This window comes from Bos taurus, chromosome 15 (assembly GCF_002263795.3).
Source record: "Bos taurus isolate L1 Dominette 01449 registration number 42190680 breed Hereford chromosome 15, ARS-UCD2.0, whole genome shotgun sequence".
Taxonomy (NCBI): Eukaryota; Metazoa; Chordata; class Mammalia; order Artiodactyla; family Bovidae; genus Bos; species Bos taurus.
Genome location: NC_037342.1, coordinates 42,667,061 through 42,687,931, shown reverse-complemented (window position 1 = coordinate 42,687,931; position 20,871 = coordinate 42,667,061). Strand labels below are relative to the sequence as shown.

Below are 20,871 nucleotides of genomic sequence, written 5' to 3'. Positions count from 1 at the left end.
AACAGGAAAAGAAGCTGATATTTCTAACATATTACCAAAGAAAAACCACATACCACTAAAAATTAGGTTCTAAAAATCTGAGTATAGGTGACCTGAAGAAGCACTGCACACAAACAAAAGTGATTATGGCCGAACAACTGCTTTATAAATCTGGGAGAGTCACTTTTCGGTTCTGTGAACTTAGTACCTATCAACTTCACAAGATTGGATAATTCTAGTGTACTACATAAGCTAAAATTACTTAAAACAAATGTAACTTATTAAAAGAATACTAGAAGATAGAAATTAAATCAGTATTCATTAAATAAATATCATTTGTACAAATCAGGTAGTAGCTATAATTCTTAAGCCTTATATTTTATGATTGCTCTTACCTAACAAGAAAAACCATAATACCATACTCTTGGCCTTCCTTTCATTTCATCAATATGAACTTTTACATTCTTAAAACAAGTTTTTAAACTTAAAAATTTTGAAATAATCATGAGCTTACACAGAGTTACAAATTAGTACAGAGAAGATCCATGTACTTCACACCCAACTTCCCCAAATGGTGGTATCTTACCTAACTATAGTGCTTTATCAGAATCAGGAAATCAATCTTACTTGGTTTTTACTAGTTCTCTTGAAATCATTTAAAATTATGTAACAGTAATGACCATGATGGTAAAACAGATTATTTCATATGACTTTCTCTGTCTGAAATGTGCATTCTTTATTTTGTACTCTGGAGCTTCCCACATGTGGAGGTCTGTGGCATAGATAGAAACTGAAATTGATCTGTATTTAGAGTAGAAAATGTCTTAGTCTCCAAGTAAGACCACATACTTTAGAGAGCAACAATAAATTTTTAGTTCTAAAATTTCTTTCATAGCATTTTAAATTTTCTTTAGGGATGAACCATTAAAAATCCCACCTTTTAAAATAATGAATCTGTTTACCATCTGGAAATTATTACTTTCCTTTGGAGACTATGACTTAGTTCATTCCCAGTACAAAGTTCTTCACTTAGAGTTTGATATATCAGGGATTGGCCAAATCCTCAGCTGCAGCATTCTAATACCAGCTTTCTAACAGTTGACAACAACTCTGGTTTATGGGTATTCGACTTTTCAGGTCTTCCTTCTTAAGGTTTTGGCTTTCAAATGCTATTTTTAGCAGTTCATCATCATTCTGGCACCTCTGAAGAATAGCTGGAAAGTAATTACCTTCTCAAAATGTGAATGGTTCTTAAAGTGACATAGCAATTGTACACTCATATTAAGTGGGTATCATGTAAGATGAAACACTCATACTTTTAAAACTTTAATGCAATGAAAATCCTGATTCTGATCAATTTAAACAAATCAGAAATTGGACAGAGGTCCCTGCATTCATCTTTCATTCATTCATTCATCATTCTTTCATCTGTTTGTTTATTCATTCATTTTGGTTTTATAGGCAGTCCATGCAGGGACAAATACTGAGTCATATGTATTTCTCTCACTGACTACAATGAGAGATCCCATATGTATATAAAAAATTTGATGTTGACTGAAAATGAAGAAAGTAAAGAGATTATACAAAAATAATACTGAGACAAGGCTACAATTCAAGCAGATAAAATTTTAAACCAACTTCATGTGTGTACTTAAAGAAAGCATTCAACTAAGTTATGAATATTAAACTTACAAGATGAAACCCTTCAAAAAGTAACTACCCTAACACATTGGCTTCTCTATTTTCTTCTCCATGTGAAAGTATGATCAACACTTAAGTATAAGCTGGTATTATGTAGGGAAATTACAGCAAATTAGTATTATTAAGTAAATAATAAGTAATATTCACATTACTATATAATATCCCTGACCAGGGATCAAAGCTGGGCCCCCTGCATTGGGAGCATGGAGTCTTAGCCACTGGATCACCAGGGAAGTCCCTGTGTCTTATATCTTGATTAAAAGTTTACCTTAAAACAAACAAATAGATAAATACATACCAACAGGTGGACCTGCAGGCACAACACATTTCTTTTCCACTCTTGAAGCAGGAGGTGCATTCTGATTCTTAGCAAGATTTTCCTGTATTAATTCCTGTACCCGAGTTTCATTAATTTTGGGGAAAGGAAGAATATGAACTCGCAAGTGGGATCCTTCTGTTGGGCGTGGAACTTTCTGAAATGCCATATGAGGGTTTGGATTCTCCTGCAATATTAAACATAGGTAAGATTATTCAAAAGTTAAAATAACAATGGCAGATTGTTGGCCAGAGGGACAGAAACTGAAATCAGACAGGTGAGAGATTGTACATATATTCAGATATATACCATAAAATACAGAGTCCTGGAATACATGAGCTACCAGCAGCATCTGATACAGCTGATCAATCACTCTTTTCCTCTTCAACACACACTTTCTTCACTTGGTTTGTAAATTTCTTGCTACATCTTTGTCTATTTTTTATCTCCTTAATCTCTTAACTATGTGACTACCCCAGGGCTCAGACCACAGGCCTCTTTTCCATTTACATTTACTTCCTTGGTGATAACTTATAGTCTCGTATTTTTAACTACAAGAACACCAATGATTCACAAATTTTGGTCTCCAAATAAGTGTCCTCCTGAACTCCATATCCATATATTCAACAATCCGCAAATACTGTTTCCACTTGGATTTAAAATAACATCTCGAATATATGTTCAAAACGAGCACTTAGTATTCACCTCCTCCAAAACTGCTATCTACAGTCTTCCTCACTTCAGTACATGGCATATTTATTTCTTCTGATCACTTCAGTGAAAAACTTAAGAGTAATCATTAATGCCTTTCTCTAATACCCCATTATCCATTCCTGGGCAAACCTTTAACTTGTGTCTTTAAACTATGTCTATAACCTGACCACTTTTCAATACATCTTGGTTTAAGTCAGCATCTCTTTCATATTGCTAAGAACAGTGTCCTAATCTGTCTCCCTGCTCCACCCTTGCTCCCACTTTCACTCTATTTTTAATACTGCAGACAGAGTGATCTAGTTAAAGCATGTCAAATTATTATCTACTTGTTCATAATAAGTGGGACACGATGTTGAACACATATCAGGACTATATTAGTTAAATTAATTGTGTCAGCTAATATTTTCATAGACCCTAGGAGTTGGCATGGAGTTTTATCCAGCCACTACTTATGTAGAATTATATTTCAAATACTACAGGCAGAGTGGAATCCATACTTTTTACAAAGTTCCATCTGAAAGGCTGCTGTACAATCATTCTTAGGCCAACTCTTGCATTTACCATTCAGTGAAACCAGAAAGTTTCTTTTTCCTTCTGAACCTGCATTATTTATGTTGTACATTAAGCTCAATATTGCCCTACATATTCTCTGGACAGTTAAAATGGCCAACCAGCATCATCTACCAGAGCTGCTCCCCACAATTCTTTCTGATTATTTGGCCCAGACCCAGATAAAGGAAAGGCAGGAGCAGAGTAGAAGATAAAGGGAGCATGTCAGTAACAGAGTGGAAATAACACTCCTTTAAGTGTCCGAAAACCTGGGTTCTAGTTTTTGCTCTACTCATTATGTGATACTGGATAAACAACTTTGCTAAGTCTATAAAGGCATGCCTTGTTTTCTTGCACTTCACTTTACTGAGCTTCATCAGTTCAGTTCAGTCGCTTAGTCATGTCTGACTCTTTGCGACCCCATGGACTGCAGCACGCCAGGCTTCCCTGTCCATCATCAACTCCCGAAGTTTACTCAAATTCATGTCCATTGAGCCATCCAACCATCTCATCCTCTTCGTCCCCTTCTCCTCCCGCCTTCAATCTTTCCCAGCATCAGGGTCTTTTCAAAAGAGTCAGTTCTTTGCATCAGGTGGCCAAAGTATTGGAGTTTCAGCTTCAGCATCTGAGCTTCATAGTTACTATCTTTTTCACAAATTGAAGGTTTGTGACAACCCTATATCGAACAAGTCTAATAGCACCATTTTTTTCCAACAGCATTTGTTCACTTTGTGTTTCTGTCATGTTTTGGTAATTCTCATAATATTTCAAATTTGTTCATTATTATATTTGTTAAGGTGATCTGTGGTCAGGGACCTTTGATGTTATTATTGCAAAAAGATTATGACTTACTGAAGGCTCACATGATGGTTAGCATTTATTTTTTTAACAAAAATAGTATTTTTAAATTAAGGCACATACATTGTTTCTTTTAGACACAAATACTATTGCACACAACAGACTACAGTATAGTGTAAACACAACTTTTATATACACTGGGAAACAAAAAAATTCACAAGACTCACTTTATTGTGATACTTGTTTTTCTTCAACTCACAATATTTCCAAGTGCCTATACTTACACTTCTCTTAAAAGATTCCTGAGCTGGTGAAATCAGATCAAAAACTTGTTCCTGCCAAAGTAGCCCTCGTATACACTTTGTATTCCCCCTAATATACAAAGATACATTAGCAAAGACAGAAAAAAATAAGTAAATTCCTAAGCCAAGTCTTCACAATCACCACTATCTAAACTATACGCTGAAAAAACTGTTCTAAAATTACACCAGATTAACACCAATATCACTGGTCTGGAGTTTCTGAAACTGCCCTTTCCAAAAGCAGTATGTTTGTTCTCTGTTCTTTAAACACAATATCTAAGATACTTTATCTTCTCAAAAATTATAAATATACATTTTCTAAAACTCATTGGACAGATAATTCTTTCAGGCTGGGGAGGTAATTCATGTGAATTTTGAGTTTTGAGTCATTTAAAGTATATTTGTCACTATTTCTGTTTCTATATACACTATTTTCTTTATAATGAAGTTAAAACTAAATATATTTCCTATGATGTAAATAATATTTATTACAGTGAATTTTAAAACATGGAAAAATAAAAGTAGAAAAGAAATCTTCTTAGTGATGATAGTATCTTTTCTAACATATTTTATCTCTCTCTCTCTCACTACATATTCTTCTTATTCCAAAAGTAACTTAAAGTGGTTTACAAAAATAAAGATACACATATTGATTGCTTCTAGTCAAAAATTCGGTAATGTTACAGGTTCATTCTAAACTGCATAAGCAAGACTGAAGATCTAAAAATAGTCAAGGGAATTCTGAAGAACAGTAAATGGAGAAGTCAAACTCTCCAGATTATAAAACTTATATAAAACTTTAATAATTAATACAGTATGGTAACTAGTATCACTGAGGGTTAAAGGGCTAATGAAATCAAGAAGCCCAGAAACAGGACTATAAGTGAAAATGTGATAGAGATGGGAGGCCTGTAATTCAGAAGGAAAAGTTAAAACAGTTCAATGAAAGAGAGTAATACAACCAAGTATTTTTAGCTCATGGTCTCTGATGTCAGACTGCCTGGATCAAATCCTAGCTTAGCCACTCACTAGTAGTGTGACCTAGTGTAGTATCAATTCTCTTACTACCTGTGTTTTAGTTCCCTCATCTGTAAGGAAGATAATAATACAATACCTACTTCATAAGGTTCTTGTGAGAGTGGAACAAATTATTATAGGAAAGCTTTATAACATACACACACATATTTCCCCTGAACAAATCTAAAGCTCTTTTCCAAAAGTCTAGAGTACATTCATCTGAAAAATGTTCAGTCATTGCATATTCTATGGCATGACACCAAGCTTCTAAAACTAAAACCCCACTTCTTTTTCCATCGTATCATCCATCTATTCCCATATATTCCCATCATATCACCAGCTACTTATATTTTTAACAACAATAGTATTCAATAAGGGTTTAAATAAAAATCACTTATTAGAGAAAATATATAGCTATTCGTCACTAACAGTGTTTTTCTTCTCATAACCAAATCCATACACAATTTAGAACAATAAGCATCTAAAACAAAAATAACTTTAAAACAAAGTTCATATTCTTCAGTTGTACAGATAGTCTTCATAAAATTCAAATTATGGGTTAAAGTTACTGAATAATAATATATTTAACTGTTTTTAGAAAATTCAAGAAAGGCTCATGCCCCAAGATCTAGTATTGAACACTATTTGGTTTTCCGGCTGCCGTATCTGTACACTGCTGCCCTCTAACGGGCAGTATGGTAATTATAAAGGACTACATTCACCACCTCGCACCCAACTTGGTTGTATAATGACTTCTGAGAAGACAGCAGAAATGAGAGACATTTTAAGGCTGGTTGAACTCCGCATGTTCTTGGAAACATGTGATCTTATTTATAACTCCAAATGAATTTAGAACAACCCCTTGAAGACTACTGAGCTCATTAAAAACCGCAGGCCAATTTCATTGTTTAATCACCATGTTGAAATAAGAAAATGCATTATTTTCCAATAGAACAAAAGCAGCGGCCAAATGGTCAACTCCGATTTTCGAGAAGTGCAAATATTAAGTAATAACTAAGGATTTAGACAACCACATACTTAAGGTGAACATAATTCTGTCCAAAGCAACGCGTTGGCAAAATGTACTATTGTTTAGAGGAAATTCTAAAGTTGGATAATGATTTTCAAGAAATGAGCTCTGTAATCCTGCTTTTAGAGAATACTCTTTCAATGGGAAGCACAATGATTTTCTCAGACTTGAGAAACTGACACATAAACCATCTGGTCTGGAAACATGGATTTTTCTTTTGGCAAACTAAATGAGAATATGCCTAGGGCTTACAGAAAACAAGGCTGAGAAAGCATTTCAAATAAAAGCAAAACAACAAAAAAAAGGCCCAAACTGTACTGGAAATTCAAAGGAGGCACATTGGGGAAAAAAACTTCTTCCACACTGGTCTCAATAATGAATGATAAATCAATGTGTCTCTATCAGAGGCTACCAAGTTTCCCATATTAGTTTAGGTATTTAATAATTATTTAATGTGCACCAATCATATCTACAGCTGTTATACAAATTCTTAAAAATCCATTCAAATACAGCCAAAACAAAACTATCATTGGACTGAATTGCTAAACACTGACAAAATGGACTTTTTGGACTTGCCTCACTGTGAACACATTTGCTAGAATGAAACATCCTCAATTTTCCATCTCACAGAATTAATTAACAGAATTAATATCTCATCCTGAATACAAAGAAATCTGGTGTATGACTTTAATATTTGAAGTGCTGGCTGCCCTAATTCAAGGTTTATTGACCTTGACACTATTGACATTTTGAGCTAGAAAATTCTTGTTTGGCAGTGAGGGGTGGGGAAAAGTGGGTGTCTTGTATATTGTAAAATGTTCAGAAGCATCGTTGGCCTCTAACTAACTATATGCCAGTAGTATACTCTCTGGTTTTGACTACCGAAAAATGTCTCCAGACACTGCCAAATTTCTAGGGGAACAGTTTGCCCTTGTTAGAACAACTGCTCTATTCATGACTCTAGAATGGAGGCTGCGTGTTCTAAGACATGTATCTTTTTTACAAATACTAAAAGAGCACAAGTGACTAGCTCAGAGACTTAATACTCTCACACAGCTGCTGGCATGCAAATTAAAGCCATAAAAGATAAAACTACAAACCTATTAAAATGGCTAAAATTAAAACAACTGAGTACACCAAGTGTTGGTGAAGATGCAAAGCAAACAGAACTCTCATATATTACTGGTGGGAATGCAAAATTGTATAGACTCTTAAGAAAACAGCCTGGAAGTTTTTTATAGAGTTATCATCTTGTTACCACTGTTCTAGCAGTCTATTCCTAATTACTCACTCAAGAGAAATAAATATGTTCACATAAAACCTGTCAGATTGATTATATTCTTTGCAGCCAAAGATGGAGAAACTCTATACTGTCAGCAAAAACAAGACCTGAGACTAACTGTGTCTCAGATCATGAGACATCCTTACTGAAAAATTCAGACTTAAAGAAAGTAGGGAAAACACTAGACCATTCAGGTATGACCCAAATCAAATCCCTTATGATCTTACAGTGGAGGTGACAAATCGATTCAAGGGATTATATCTTGTAGACAGACTGCCTGAAGAACTATGGACAGAAGTCCGTAACACTGTATAGGAGGCAGTGACCAAAACCACCCCAAAGAAAAAGAAATCCAAGAACACAAAATGGTTGTCTGAGAAAACTTTACAAATAGCTAAGAAAAGAAGAGATGTGAAAAGTAAAGGAGAAAGGGAAAGATATAAGCAACCGAATGCAGAGTTTCAAAGAATAACAATGAGAGGTAAGAGAGCCTTCTTAAATGAACAATGCAAAGAAATAGAGGAAAATGATAGAATGGGAAAGACTAGAGATCTCCTCAAGAAAACTGGAGATACCAAGGGAACATTTCATGCAAAAGATGGGCACAATAAAGGACAGAAATGGCAAGCACCTAACAGAAGTAGAAAAGATTAAGGAGAGGTGGCAAGAATATACAGAAGAACTGTACAAAAAAGGTCTTAAACTGCCCAGGAGAAACACAATGATGTGGTCACTCTCATCTAGAGTGGGGTGTGAAGTCAAGTCGGCCTTATGAAGCATTACTAAGAACAAAGTTGGTGAAGGTGATGGAATTCCTGCTGAGCTATTTCAAATCCTAAAAGATGCTGCTGTAAAAGTGCTGCACTCAATATGCCAGCAAATTTGGAAAACTCAACAGTGGCCACAGGACAGGAAAAGGTCAATTTTCAATCCAATCCCAAAGTAAGGCAATGCCAAAGAATGTTCAAACTACCACAGGATTGTATTCATTTCACATGCTAGCAAGGTCATGCTCAAAATCTTTCAAGCTAGGCTTCAACAGTATGTGAACTGAGAACTTCCAGATGTACAAGCTGGATTTAGAAAAGGCAGAGGAACCAGAGATCAAATTACCAACATCAGCTGGATCATAGAAAAAGCAAGAGAATTCCAGAAAAATATCTACTTCTGCTTCATTGACTATGCTAAAGCCTTTGAGTCTGTAGATCACAACAAACTGTGGAAAATTCTTAAAGAGGTGGGAATACCAGACCACCTTACCTGCTTCCTGAGAAAGCAGGTATGCAGGTCATACCTGTATGCAGATCAAAAAGCAACAGTTAGAACAGGATATGGAACAATGGAGTGGTTCAAAAATGAGAGAGAAGTACGTCAAGACTGTGTATTATCACCCTGCTTATTTAACTTATATATAGAGTACATCATGCAAAAAGCCAGGCGTGATGACTCACAAGCTGGAATCAAAATTGCCAGGAGAAATATCAACAATTTCAGATATGCAGAGGATACCACCCTAATGGCAGAAAGCAAAGAGGAACTAAAGAGCATATTGATGAGGCTGAAAGAGAAGAGTGAAAAAGCTGGCTTAAAACTCAACATTCAAAAACTAAGATCATGGCATCCGGTCCCATCACTTCATGGCAACTAGATGGGGAAAAGTAGAAACAGTGGCAGATTTTATTTGCTTGGGCTCCAGAATCACTGCAGATGGTGACTCCAGCCATGAAATTAAAATACGCCTGCTCCTTGGATGAAAAGCTATGACAAGCTAGACAGCATATTAAAAAGCAAAGACATCACTTTGCTAACAATAGTCTGAGAGTCAAGGGCAAGATTTTTCCAGTAGTCACGTATAGATGTGAAAGTTGTACCATAAAGAAGGATAAACAAAGAACTGATGCTTTTCAATTATGGTTCTGGAGAAGACTCTTGAGAGTTCCTTGGACAGCAAGGAGATCAAACCAGTCAATCCTAAAGGAAATCAACTCTGAATATTCATTGGAAGGACTGATGCTGAAGCTCCAATAATTTGGAGTCCAATACTTTGGCCACCGGATGCGAAGAGCTGACTGACTGATAAAGACCCTGATGCTGGGAAAGATTGAGGGTAGGAGGAGAAGGGGGTGACAGAAGATGAGATGGTTGGATGGCCATCACCGACTCAACGGACATGAGTCTGAGCAAACTCTGGGAGATACTGAAGGACAGGAAAGCCTGGCATGCTACAGTCCATGGGGTTGCAAATAGCTGGACATGGCTTAGTGATTGAACAACAAAAATCTTTGAACATGTTTAGTGTGGTTTTACTCACAACTGCCAAAATTTTCCTTCATTTGCTTAACAGATAAATAAAACTCTGATTAGCCATAAAATGGAGTAGTGCTCAACAATAAAAGGGACTGATTCATGCAGTGACAGGAATGAGTGTGAAATGCCTTATGCAAAGAGAAACCAAACTCAAAAATCTACATAATGATACTATGAAAAAGGCAAAAACTAACTACAAAGACAGAAAACAGATCAGCTGTCAAGAGTCTGAAGTGAGAGAAGGATGTGACTGTATCGGAGTAGTAACAAAATCTGGGGGAAGATAGAAATGTTGGATGCCCTTAGTGTTGTGGTGATTGCATAACTAGATTCATTTGTCACAATCTACTTAATTGTACATTAAAAATGGTAAATTTTACTATAGGTAAATTATATCATAGTAGATCTGACTTAAAAATGAACAAACAAATAGGATGGAAGAAGGAATTTGATTTTTATGCTTTGGGTTGAGGGCCTCATTTTATCATAACAATCTAAGTGTTTATGTTTTAACTTTGATGATTGCAATATTTTACTTCTTTCCTATAAAAACAACAATAAGAAATCCCTTTATTCACAGTTGCCAAAGAGTACAAATATCATCAGTTTAGATCAAATGTGCCTAGTAGTAAAATTAACTTTCTGCAGAAATGTAAAGGAAACAGACCTAATCGATTTAGAATGGCTATTCCTGCATTTGGGCTTTCTTTTCTCATTAGAATTTTCAAACCTATCTGTTTCAATGCTGGGCAATGAAATACCTATTAAACACAAATAGAAATCTCATATTTTAAGAAAGTCCAAGTCCTCTCATTTTTCCTTTAATTTTTAAGAAAACAGACAAATGACACAATCTAGCAAATGATTATGTACTACCACAGGTGCAAAACAAATAGAAAAACTGCACTGTGTAAAACAGCAAAACACATGTCCAAATGATTGCTTGATGCCTCGGAATGGATGCTGATAAAGTGCTTGTTCTGGATTATTTTAATACTCTCATTTTGCATTCAGCTAGTTGATTATTATAAATGTATACTAAGACTCATAGAGAAAGAGCAGTGCAGGAGTTAAATATGCTGTCATCAAAGATGACAAATATGCAGACATCAAAGATTCTGAAAACCAAAATAGGCAGTCACAGTATCATCAACTGGGCATGGAAAGAAAAACTCTACCAATATATGGCCAATGAAAATGTTCATGGTATAACTTTGCCAACACTTACACATTTGTCTCTAATGGATTTATTTGTTTTCCTTCTTCATTCCACCTCCCCTTTCCCCTCCCAAACTCACCAGAAACTTTTATTTAAGAAGCTCCAGAAAGTTAAAAGAGCAGCTACACCCAGCAATTCATCCTTCTCACATCTACTCACATTCCTGCTCTCTGAATAGCACAATAAAGGAGTGGTGATAAGAAAGTGAACAATTAAGGTTCGTAACTGAGGTACTTCAAAGGGAAGTAAAACAGAGAGGCTAGATACACATACCAGACTTCAGTGCAATCAAGTATTTACAAACAACGGAGTGGAATAACCAGGTTTCAATTCTAACCCAATACTAAGGAAACAGTCAAATTATATGGTTGGCTTTTGCTTACCAAAAGGGAATTTTAGAAGTGTGATGATTAAAAAAAAAAAAGACTAGTTAAAAATAGAACCATCTGGATTATTTTCCTTGCATTGAGACCATCCTTCCTCCCTCCCCTCAGCTTCCTGTACAACCCAAGAAAGTAACTTTAGCATCCTGACTGCTTTTTAACTTTAAGTATTTATTTTAGGAATGTTAGGACCATCAAGAACTTTAGAATCACAGAACTAAAAGGAATCTCATAAAGTCTGCTGACAGTCCACTGGGATATTCTCAAATACTCATTCATCATATATGTGTATCCTCTTCTCAAGGATATTAGTGGAATCTTGTACCTAGAAAATGCCTGGAACTAGTACGTGCCTAATATACATACTGAATGAGTAGATTTGATTAAATTAAATGGAACAGAATTAGACTGTGGAGGGGGAAAAGCTCAATAAGTTCTCAAGAAATGAGAGAACATCTGAAGAGCGATATCCATATCTTACCTAATAATACAATCCCTCATGATGATCGCCTTACTAGTGTCCGATAAGATGCAAGCTGTTTGTGTTTTACATCCACTCTCAAGAATGTGTAATTGCTAGATACTTATTTCACTTCAGTTTTCAGTTTTGTGTTGGTTTAGTTTAAGTTGGACTTCCCTGGTGGCTCAGACGGTAAAGCATCTGTCTACAATGTGAGAGATCTGGGTTCGATCCCTGGGTTGGGAAGATTCCCTGGAGAAGGAAGTGGTAACCCACTCCAGTACTCTTGCCTTGAAAATCCCATGGATGGAGGAACTTGGTGCAGGCTACTATCCATGGGGTTGCAAAGAGTCGGGCACGACTGAGCGACTTCACTTTCACTTTAGTGTAATTAGGTATCATTAAGTTATAGATTAAATTTACATTATCATTATATATTTAAGTGACTTTGTTTTTGCATTATAATGGCTTGGCACATGCCCTTGCATACAACGCATACTCAGTCCTGTGATAGAGACAAACCTGTGTCGGAACAGAGCTCTGGTCACTTACTGGCTATAGAATTTTGCAGTTCTGGAATAATCTTGTAAAAACTTAAGAAATAAACATTCAGTTATTAAAGAGATCAGTCCCAGAGTCTCAAACATTGTTTCCCATTTAATGTTTTGCTATTCTCTGAAATCCATAAATAAATCACTCCTAGTGAGCAAAGAAAAAAACTTTCTAATCTTCAATTTCCTAACATACCGACATCTGCCCTATCTATCTCAAAGGGCTATTTACAAGACGAAATGAGAAAATACATTAAAGGGCTTTATAAAGAAAAAAGTATACAGTCAACCATTGGAAGTACCACTACTTGTCCAACTGGAGATGAGTCAGCCTAGTGGGAGTGAAAGAACATAGTCTTAGGTATTGTAGAGATGAAAATTCCTGAATTTAAAAAATCTGGATTCAATCACTTAATAACCATTTAATAACCACAGGATCATGAATCAATTATTCCCAGTAAAATGGGGATAATGACACCTATCTTACATTGTAAAGATTAGAGATAATGTATGTAAAGTGCTTAATCCCATGCCTGGCATGTTGTGCTAAACACTCAGTATTTATTCTTATTACAATAGGTCAACAGAATTTTCTCACATGAGCACCCTACACATTAGTTCTATACAGTCACCATAAATGGTAAAGCCAAGCACAGAACACAAGTTTGCCTTCTGATAGAACTCTTTTTTAAGTTTTAGCATATTGAACAAGAAACATATTGGACACAATTTTATCATATTGGACACAATTATAAATGTGAAATTTAGGATATCAGTCCAAGGGATAAGTTTTAAAATAACTTCAGAAATAAAATTTATAAATAATTGAATAATCATGAAACAGAGAAACACAGTTTAGTATCCTGCTTTTATCCAACTGGTTCTTAGATTTCGAAAGGATGTTACAACCCACTGATTAATGACCCAACATCCAAAATGACCCACCTATTCAAATATGAAGTTAATTAAGCAATACCACACGCTAGTAAAGTAATGCTTAAAATTCTCCAAGCCAGGCTTCAGCAGTATGTGAACTGTGAACTTTCAGATGTTCAAACTGGTTTTAGAAAAGGCAGAGGAACCAGAGATCAAATCGTCAACATCCACTGGATCATCGAAAAAGCAAGAGAGTTCCAGAAAAACATCTATTTCTGCTTTATTGACTATGCCAAAGCCTTTGACTGTGTGGATCACAATAAACTGTGGAAAATTCTGAAAGAGATGGGACTACCACACTACCTGACCTGCTTCTTGAGAAACCTATATGCAGGTCAGGAAACAACAGTTAGAACTGGACATGGAACAGACTGGTTCCAAATAGGAAAAGGAATACATCAAGGCTGTATACTGTCACCCTGCTTATTTAACTTATATGCAGAGTACATCATAAGAAACGCTGGGCTGGAAGAAGCACAAGCTGGAATCAAGATTGCCGGGAGAAATATCAATAACCTCAGATATGCAGAGAACTAAAGAGCCTCTTGATGAAAGTGAAAGAGGAGAGTGAAAAGGCTGGCTTAAAGCTCAACATTCAGAAAACTAAGATCATGGCATCCGGTCCCATCACTGGCAAACAGATGGGGAAACAGTGGAAACAGTGTCAGACTTTATTTTTCTGGGCTCCAAAATCACTGCAGATGGTGGTTGCAGCCAGGAAATTAAAAGATGCTTACTCCTTGGAAGGAAAGTTATGACCAACCTAGAAAGCATATTAAAAAGCAGAGACATTACTTTGCTAAAAAAGGGCCATCTAGTCAAGGTTATGGTTTTTCCAGAGGTCACGTATGGAAGTGAGAGTTGGACTATAAAGAAATCTGAGTGCTAAAGAATTGATGCTTTGGAACTGTGGTGCTGGAGAAGACTCTTGAGAGTCCCTTGGACTGCAAAGGAGATTCAACCAGTCCATCCTAAAGGAGATGAGTCCTGGGTGTTCATTGGAAGGACTGATGTTAAGCTGGAACTCCAGTACTTTGGTCACCTGATGCGAAGAGCTGACTCACTTGAAAAGACCCTGATGCTGGGAAAGATTGAGGGCAGGAGGAGAAGGGGACAACAGAGGATGAGATGGTTGGATAGCATCACCGACTCAACGGACATGGGTTTGGATGGACTCTGGGAGTTGGTGATGGACAGGGAGGCCTGGCGTGCTGCAGTTCATGGGGTCACAAAGAGTCGGACATGACTGAGCGACTGAACTGAACTGAAGCAATATTAGGATACTGATCCCAAATCCTTCTTAACTATATTTTCTTTAAGATACATCTCCCCTCAACTTTACACTGGAAGACAATACTTCTCATTTATTTTCCTTTTTTTAGTAAAAAGATTCAACCCTGAAAATCTTCGCATGCAGGAGAAATAAGCCAGTATCCACATTAGCCAGTATCCACTTTTCTGTGTGCATCTTCTCTTCTCTCCTGGTATCCAAATATAGACTTTAACACATTCCAGTCTTTAACTTACTGCGTTTCTTTATCAGGGAATACTTTCACCCTTGAGTTTGTATGGCACCTGACAGTTTTCTTTCTTTAAGCTTTTCATTCCTGTATATTCAAAGCAATGCACCTCGAAGTTTTTCACGATACAGTGGACAGTCACTGTACCAAGCTAAAGCAGAATACATCGGTCAAATCTGTCCCAGGTAGTTGTGGTCTCCATGAGTCTAATTGTTACATCTCAAAAATATTCAATATGCTCTTAAGAAGACAGAGATCCAAATGAAAATCACAATGAAGGCAAATGATAAACTGGAAAACTGGGACTAATATGTTTTCATAATGTATCAATTGACAGGGAAATCACTTTGAAAAATGAGGTCTATTTTGATGCACAGTACCAACTTTAATATTTGGAACTCATAGTCTCAAGGGTTTTAAATCAGATCAAAAAAGATCATCACTAGGAATATGAAGCTTTTGAATTTTTCAAAGAAAATACTTTATTAATACTTTTAAAATTAATGACTATCTAAATAAATATACTTACGTACATTTTTAAATAGTTGCTCAGCAAGTTCTCTGACATGCTTTATCATCTTCATTGGGTTATTTTCTTCAACTTTAATTCGCTCTACTTCAAAAGCTACCACCTTGGAAAAAGAATCAAATGATAAAGTATCAACTGTAAAATATGCTGAATTAGCAAACCATGTGATAATTTCACACAATTTGCAAACTAAAAAGCATACAATATGTATATTATTATTAAAACAAAGTATTTTATATTTTTACTGGGTTTCACTTCTATTCTAGAGTTAATCAAGTCCTTGAATGTTCTGGTGGTCTCTCTCTCTGATGATTCAGGTCTTGTTTTTTCTTGGGAAAGTCATTATTTTTGGAACTCAATGAGATTCTCTCATTCTGCAGGCCTCACTCAAAGAATTCTCTCACTCAGAGAATTTCAGACAGTCAGAAAGTCTCCAAACATTTCCCTAACTCACAAAATATGAAGTAAATGTTCAAGTTGGGTCACTCTACTCCTAGTTCTGCTAACAGCGTGATTTGAAACAAGTCACTGAGACTCCTGAAATGCAGTTTTTTCATCTCTAAAATAAGATTAAGAACAAGATGACCTTAAGGCTCCTTCTAGTTCTCAAATTATAGAACATCTGATCCATTTCCTTACCAACTGATTTACTGGAAGAACCATGTTAGTGTGTACACTTGTAGTGGAGCAAAGAGTATTGACAGGAAAAAATGAGGTAGGAGGAAGAAGTAAATAGATGGATTTTTTTAAAGGGTATAATATAGGGATTTTCATTCTAGCAACTAATAGATTCACGGGAGCAGACAGACATATAAAACTATGACTCCAGCTATTGTAGGCCAGCATTCAGAAAGATATCCAAAGAAAGTCAAATGCTTCTTTCCTTCTAACAGGTCTATTTGATGGCTGTCTGCGGATAAGACAACAGACAGTGCTCAAAACTGCTCAAAGCTCCATAAGCCTTGTGTGTGGCAGGCTGCCCTCAGCCAAATGAAAACAAGGCAAGAGCAAATGCAATTTTCCTAAAAGCACATTCCCCTGCAAGCCAATTAAGTGGCCGAAGAGAATAGAAGAAGAAATTACTTACGTCTGAGGTCTCATTTCTTTTAGGCCCTTGACAGAAGTATATATAGGAGTAACTGGCTTTCAAGTAATAACATTAATAAGACATTAAAAATCATCACTGTAGACTGAACAAAGAAGTAGATGAACACTAAGGGGAGACTAACAGGAATTAGTCTACTAGGAATCTTGGACAGGTCCTTGCAGTATTATTGTTTTCAATGTGAAGAATATATATATACGTGTCTGTTGTGTATATGGACTTCCCTGGTAGCTCAGACGGTAAAGCGTCTGCCTGCAATGCGGGAGACCTGGGTTCGATCCCTAGGTCAGGAAGATCCCCTGGAGAAGGAAACGGCAACCCACTCCAGTATTCATGCCTGGAAAATCCCATGGACCGAGGAGCCTGGTGGGCTACAATCCATGGGTCGCAAAGAGTCAGACATGACTGAGCGACTTGTGTGTGTGTGTTGTGTATATAAATGTACATAATAAAAGATAAGTTGTCATATAAAGTTAGAGACATAAAATACAGCTTAATGCTGACTGGTGGCTTTCAGAGTCATCTACTTGGGGAAAGTCTGTAGGAGGTGGTGAGATATGAGCAGAGTATGAAAAATGGACAGAAAAGGAGAAAGAGAGCACTTTCTCTCTTTATAAGGGCAAGGGAAGCACTTATAAAAATAGAGTCTGTGGCAAGCTGGCAAGCAAGTTTTCTGGAAGTAATCGATCTGACTTATTAGTTGTAATGAAGCTGAGAGAAAGGATCACTAAAAGAATTTGTATAGAAAGAAAAAGGGTACATAAACCCAAGTTACTATTTCAAATGCTTGAGACTAATAAAATGTAGGTGCTAGAAAGGACCTTGGGGAGCACCTAATTCATCCACATAAATCATTATATATCAGTTACTTAGTTCAAGATCTAAAGGGTGATATATGTTAGTATTAGGTAATCAATGATCAATCATATTAGAGAATCAGAGATCAATAAGTGATCAGAAAAAACTGTCCACCTCAGGGCACTCTCTCCGAGATCTTCACATGTTTTGTATTATTATTAAGTAAAGCATTTGGTATAGATCTCCATACTCAGAACTAAAACATGTACCTTTTCTTTTATTCTGACTTTACTTAACTATCTTTACAGAGAATAAAAGACCCTTCTCTAAACAAAGGTTATGAAATAAAACCTGTATGAAATAAAACCACCAGTAGCAACAAAAGTCCATATAGTCAAAGCTACGGTTTTTCCAGAAGTCACATATAGATGCGAGAGTTGGAACATAGAGAAGGCTAAAGTGAAAGTGAAGTCACTCAGTCGTGTCTGACTCTTTGAGACCCCGACTATAGCCTACCAGGCTCCTTAGTCCGTGGAATTTTCCAGGCAAGAATACTGGAGTGGGCTGTCATTTCCTTCTCCAGAGGATCTTCCCAACCCAGGGATTGAACCCAGGTCTCCCGCATTGCAGGCAGATGCTTTACCGTCTGAGTAAAGAAGGCTAAGCACCGGAGAACTGATGCTTTTTAACTATGGTGTTGGAGAACTCGTGAGAGTTCCTTGGACTGCAAGGAGATCAAACCAGTCAATTCCAAATGAAATCAACCCTGAATATGCATTGGAAGGACTGTTGCTGAGGCTGAAGCTCCAATACTTTGGCCACATCACTTGAAGAGCCAACTCACTGGAAAAGACCCTGATGCTGGGAAAGATTGAAGGCAAAAGAAGAACGGGGCAGCAGAGGATGAGATGGTTAGATAGCATCACCAACTCAATGGATATGAACTTGAGCAAACTCTGGGAGATAGTGGAGGAAAAAGGTGCCTGGTGTGCTGTAGTCCATGGGGTTTCAAAGAGTCAGACACAGTGACTGAACGACAACAACCAGCAGTGTAATAGGGTCACTGTTACTATTCTCCATTACTCTAGGTACTAGGAGTGGTCTTCTTTTACAGACTTCTGAGAACTTCTACATTTCTTGGTTCTAACATAATGCTCTTCCAGAAGTTTAAATGGGAGTAAGAGTCATTGTTCTATCTATCAGAATGGGCTTCTATGAACATAGTTAATGATAAATGGAAAGATGCATCACAATAAGAAAAATCAAAAGTAACACAAAATAGCATCCTTATTTTGAGTTGCATCTGCTCAAACTTTTCCTTTATATGGCCAATTCCTGGAACAAAAGACTAATTCCCTGAACATAGAGACTAAATCTGCCTTTCATATATTTAATATCTCCTAAAGGAAATACGAGCTCTGGGTTGGGAAGATCCCTTGGAGAAGGGAAAGTGAAAGTGAAGTCGCTCAGGACTCTTTGTGACCCTGTGGACTGTAGCCCACCAGGCTCCTCAGTCCATGGGATTCTCCAGGCAAGAATACTGGAGTGGGTTGCCATTTCCTTCTCCAGGGGATCTTCCCAACCCAGGGATTGAACCTAGGTCTCCCACATTGCAGGCAGATGCTTTAACCTCTGAGCCACCAGGGAAGCCCAAGTGAATGTGAAGTCGCTCAATCATGTCCGACTCCTTGCGACCCCATGGACTATAGCCTACCAGGCTCCTCCCTCCATGGGATTCTTGAAGGGAAGGGCTCCAGTATTCTGGTCTGGAGAATTCCATGGACTGTATAATTGATGGGGTCACAAAGAGTTGGACACCACTTAGCGACTTTCACTTTCAAAGAAGCTACACAAATGCCAGAAAAAAATCAGCATTAGTTAAGAATGGCTTAGCTAAATGCAAAGAAGGTGCTAATTCTTACTTGAAATTTGCTATATTTTCCAAGGATTAGTACTTAAGAAAACACCCTGATTTGTGGTTCTTTTATAGAGAAACTGAAATTGTGGCCTCCTTACTTTATTTTCCAAGCTTTGATTAAAATAAAGATAACCAAAAAATAAATAAATAAATAAAAAAGAATGGCTTAGTTAAACTATGGCTCTAGGACACAGATTTAATGTAATAACAGTTTGAAATAACATATTTATACATTAAACTTAGACCTTTCGCTCTATAAAACTGGTAAGTTCTACTTATACAATCACTGTCAATTTTTCAAAAAGATTTTAATCAACTATTTAAAATTCAATTATTCAAGGAAACTTCCTGGTGGTCCAATAGTTAGGCCTCTGAGCTTCCAACACAGGGGGTACAGGTTTGATCCCTGGTTGGGGAACTAAGATCCCACAAGCCAAAAAAGTATTCAGTTGTTCAAAATTTCTATGCATTTTACTTCTGAGACATCCTATAATTATATTTTTTCTAATCCACATTATAAACACCAAGATCTGATACGTACAATACATATTTTTTTATCTTAATTAAATGTTTAAAACACTGCTTCTCTACTTTTAGCTACTAATTTTGTCTGTAAATAATGAATTCATTTGATAATAAGTATACCTCATCAAAGAGATCACAGGATCTATAGGGAGGACCTCTTTCTGAAACAAAACCTGCAAATGCCATTCCATTGAGAACTTTAGTGAGGAAATCATTCTCAACTAGACCACGCTGTCCCAAGAAAGCTGTCTGTAAAGAAAAACAAGGTGAAATGAATAACTTATCACTTAGCAATGGATGAATGAATGGTCAAAACAGAAACATACTTGAAAGATCAAAGCCTGAATAAACGTCTTCATGCATAAGTATGCTGTCATAAAATAAATTTCTCTCTAGAAGGGCTTTGATACCTGAAATACTACATGTATTGAATAAAAATGAACCTGTCTGTAAAGCAGGAGTGGAAATCAGAAATAACCTCAATTTAAAAAAAAATCAATTTAAAGTTAACATATTCTAAAGGAAAATATATCAGTTCCACAGTATTATTAAAAATTATCAGACACCTGACACCAACACAACACTGTAAATCAACTACATTCCAAGAAAAATAATTAAAAAAGAAAAAAATTATCAACTAGCCACACAAAGCAGAGATATTAAATAAACAAATGTGATAGATTAAACTCAAAATACATGGCTAGAAAAAGACTGCCAAGTTCTTTTAATTAAATTAGAGTTTACATTTTGGACAGATACAGTATGGTATTAGATCTTACCTTGTGAAAATGTATTACTGGTTCTGCGTGAATTCTTATAAGCTGTAAGCATGATCTATATCCTTGGAAAAGTTGTGCAAATAATCTAAGAAAAACTGCACGCACTTCCTTATCCTGAAAATATAAGAAGAAACATGTTAGATAACTGAATTT

General features: G+C 36.4%; 1 protein-coding gene across 2 annotated transcripts in view; it reads right to left on the bottom strand.

Moving 5' to 3' along the window:
• SBF2 (SET binding factor 2) overlaps positions 1-20,871 on the bottom strand; it is a 498,121-nt gene that overhangs the window by 202,998 nt on the left and 274,252 nt on the right. For both annotated transcript variants that reach the window (XM_005215931.5, NM_001103237.3), the window contains exons 11-14: positions 20,719-20,832; positions 20,060-20,188; positions 15,598-15,696; positions 1,979-2,183 (exon numbers count right to left, since the gene is read on the bottom strand). In XM_005215931.5, coding sequence (XP_005215988.1) covers positions 1,979-2,183; positions 15,598-15,696; positions 20,060-20,188; positions 20,719-20,832 — 547 coding nt within the window. The remainder of the gene's footprint in view (positions 1-1,978; positions 2,184-15,597; positions 15,697-20,059; positions 20,189-20,718; positions 20,833-20,871) is intronic.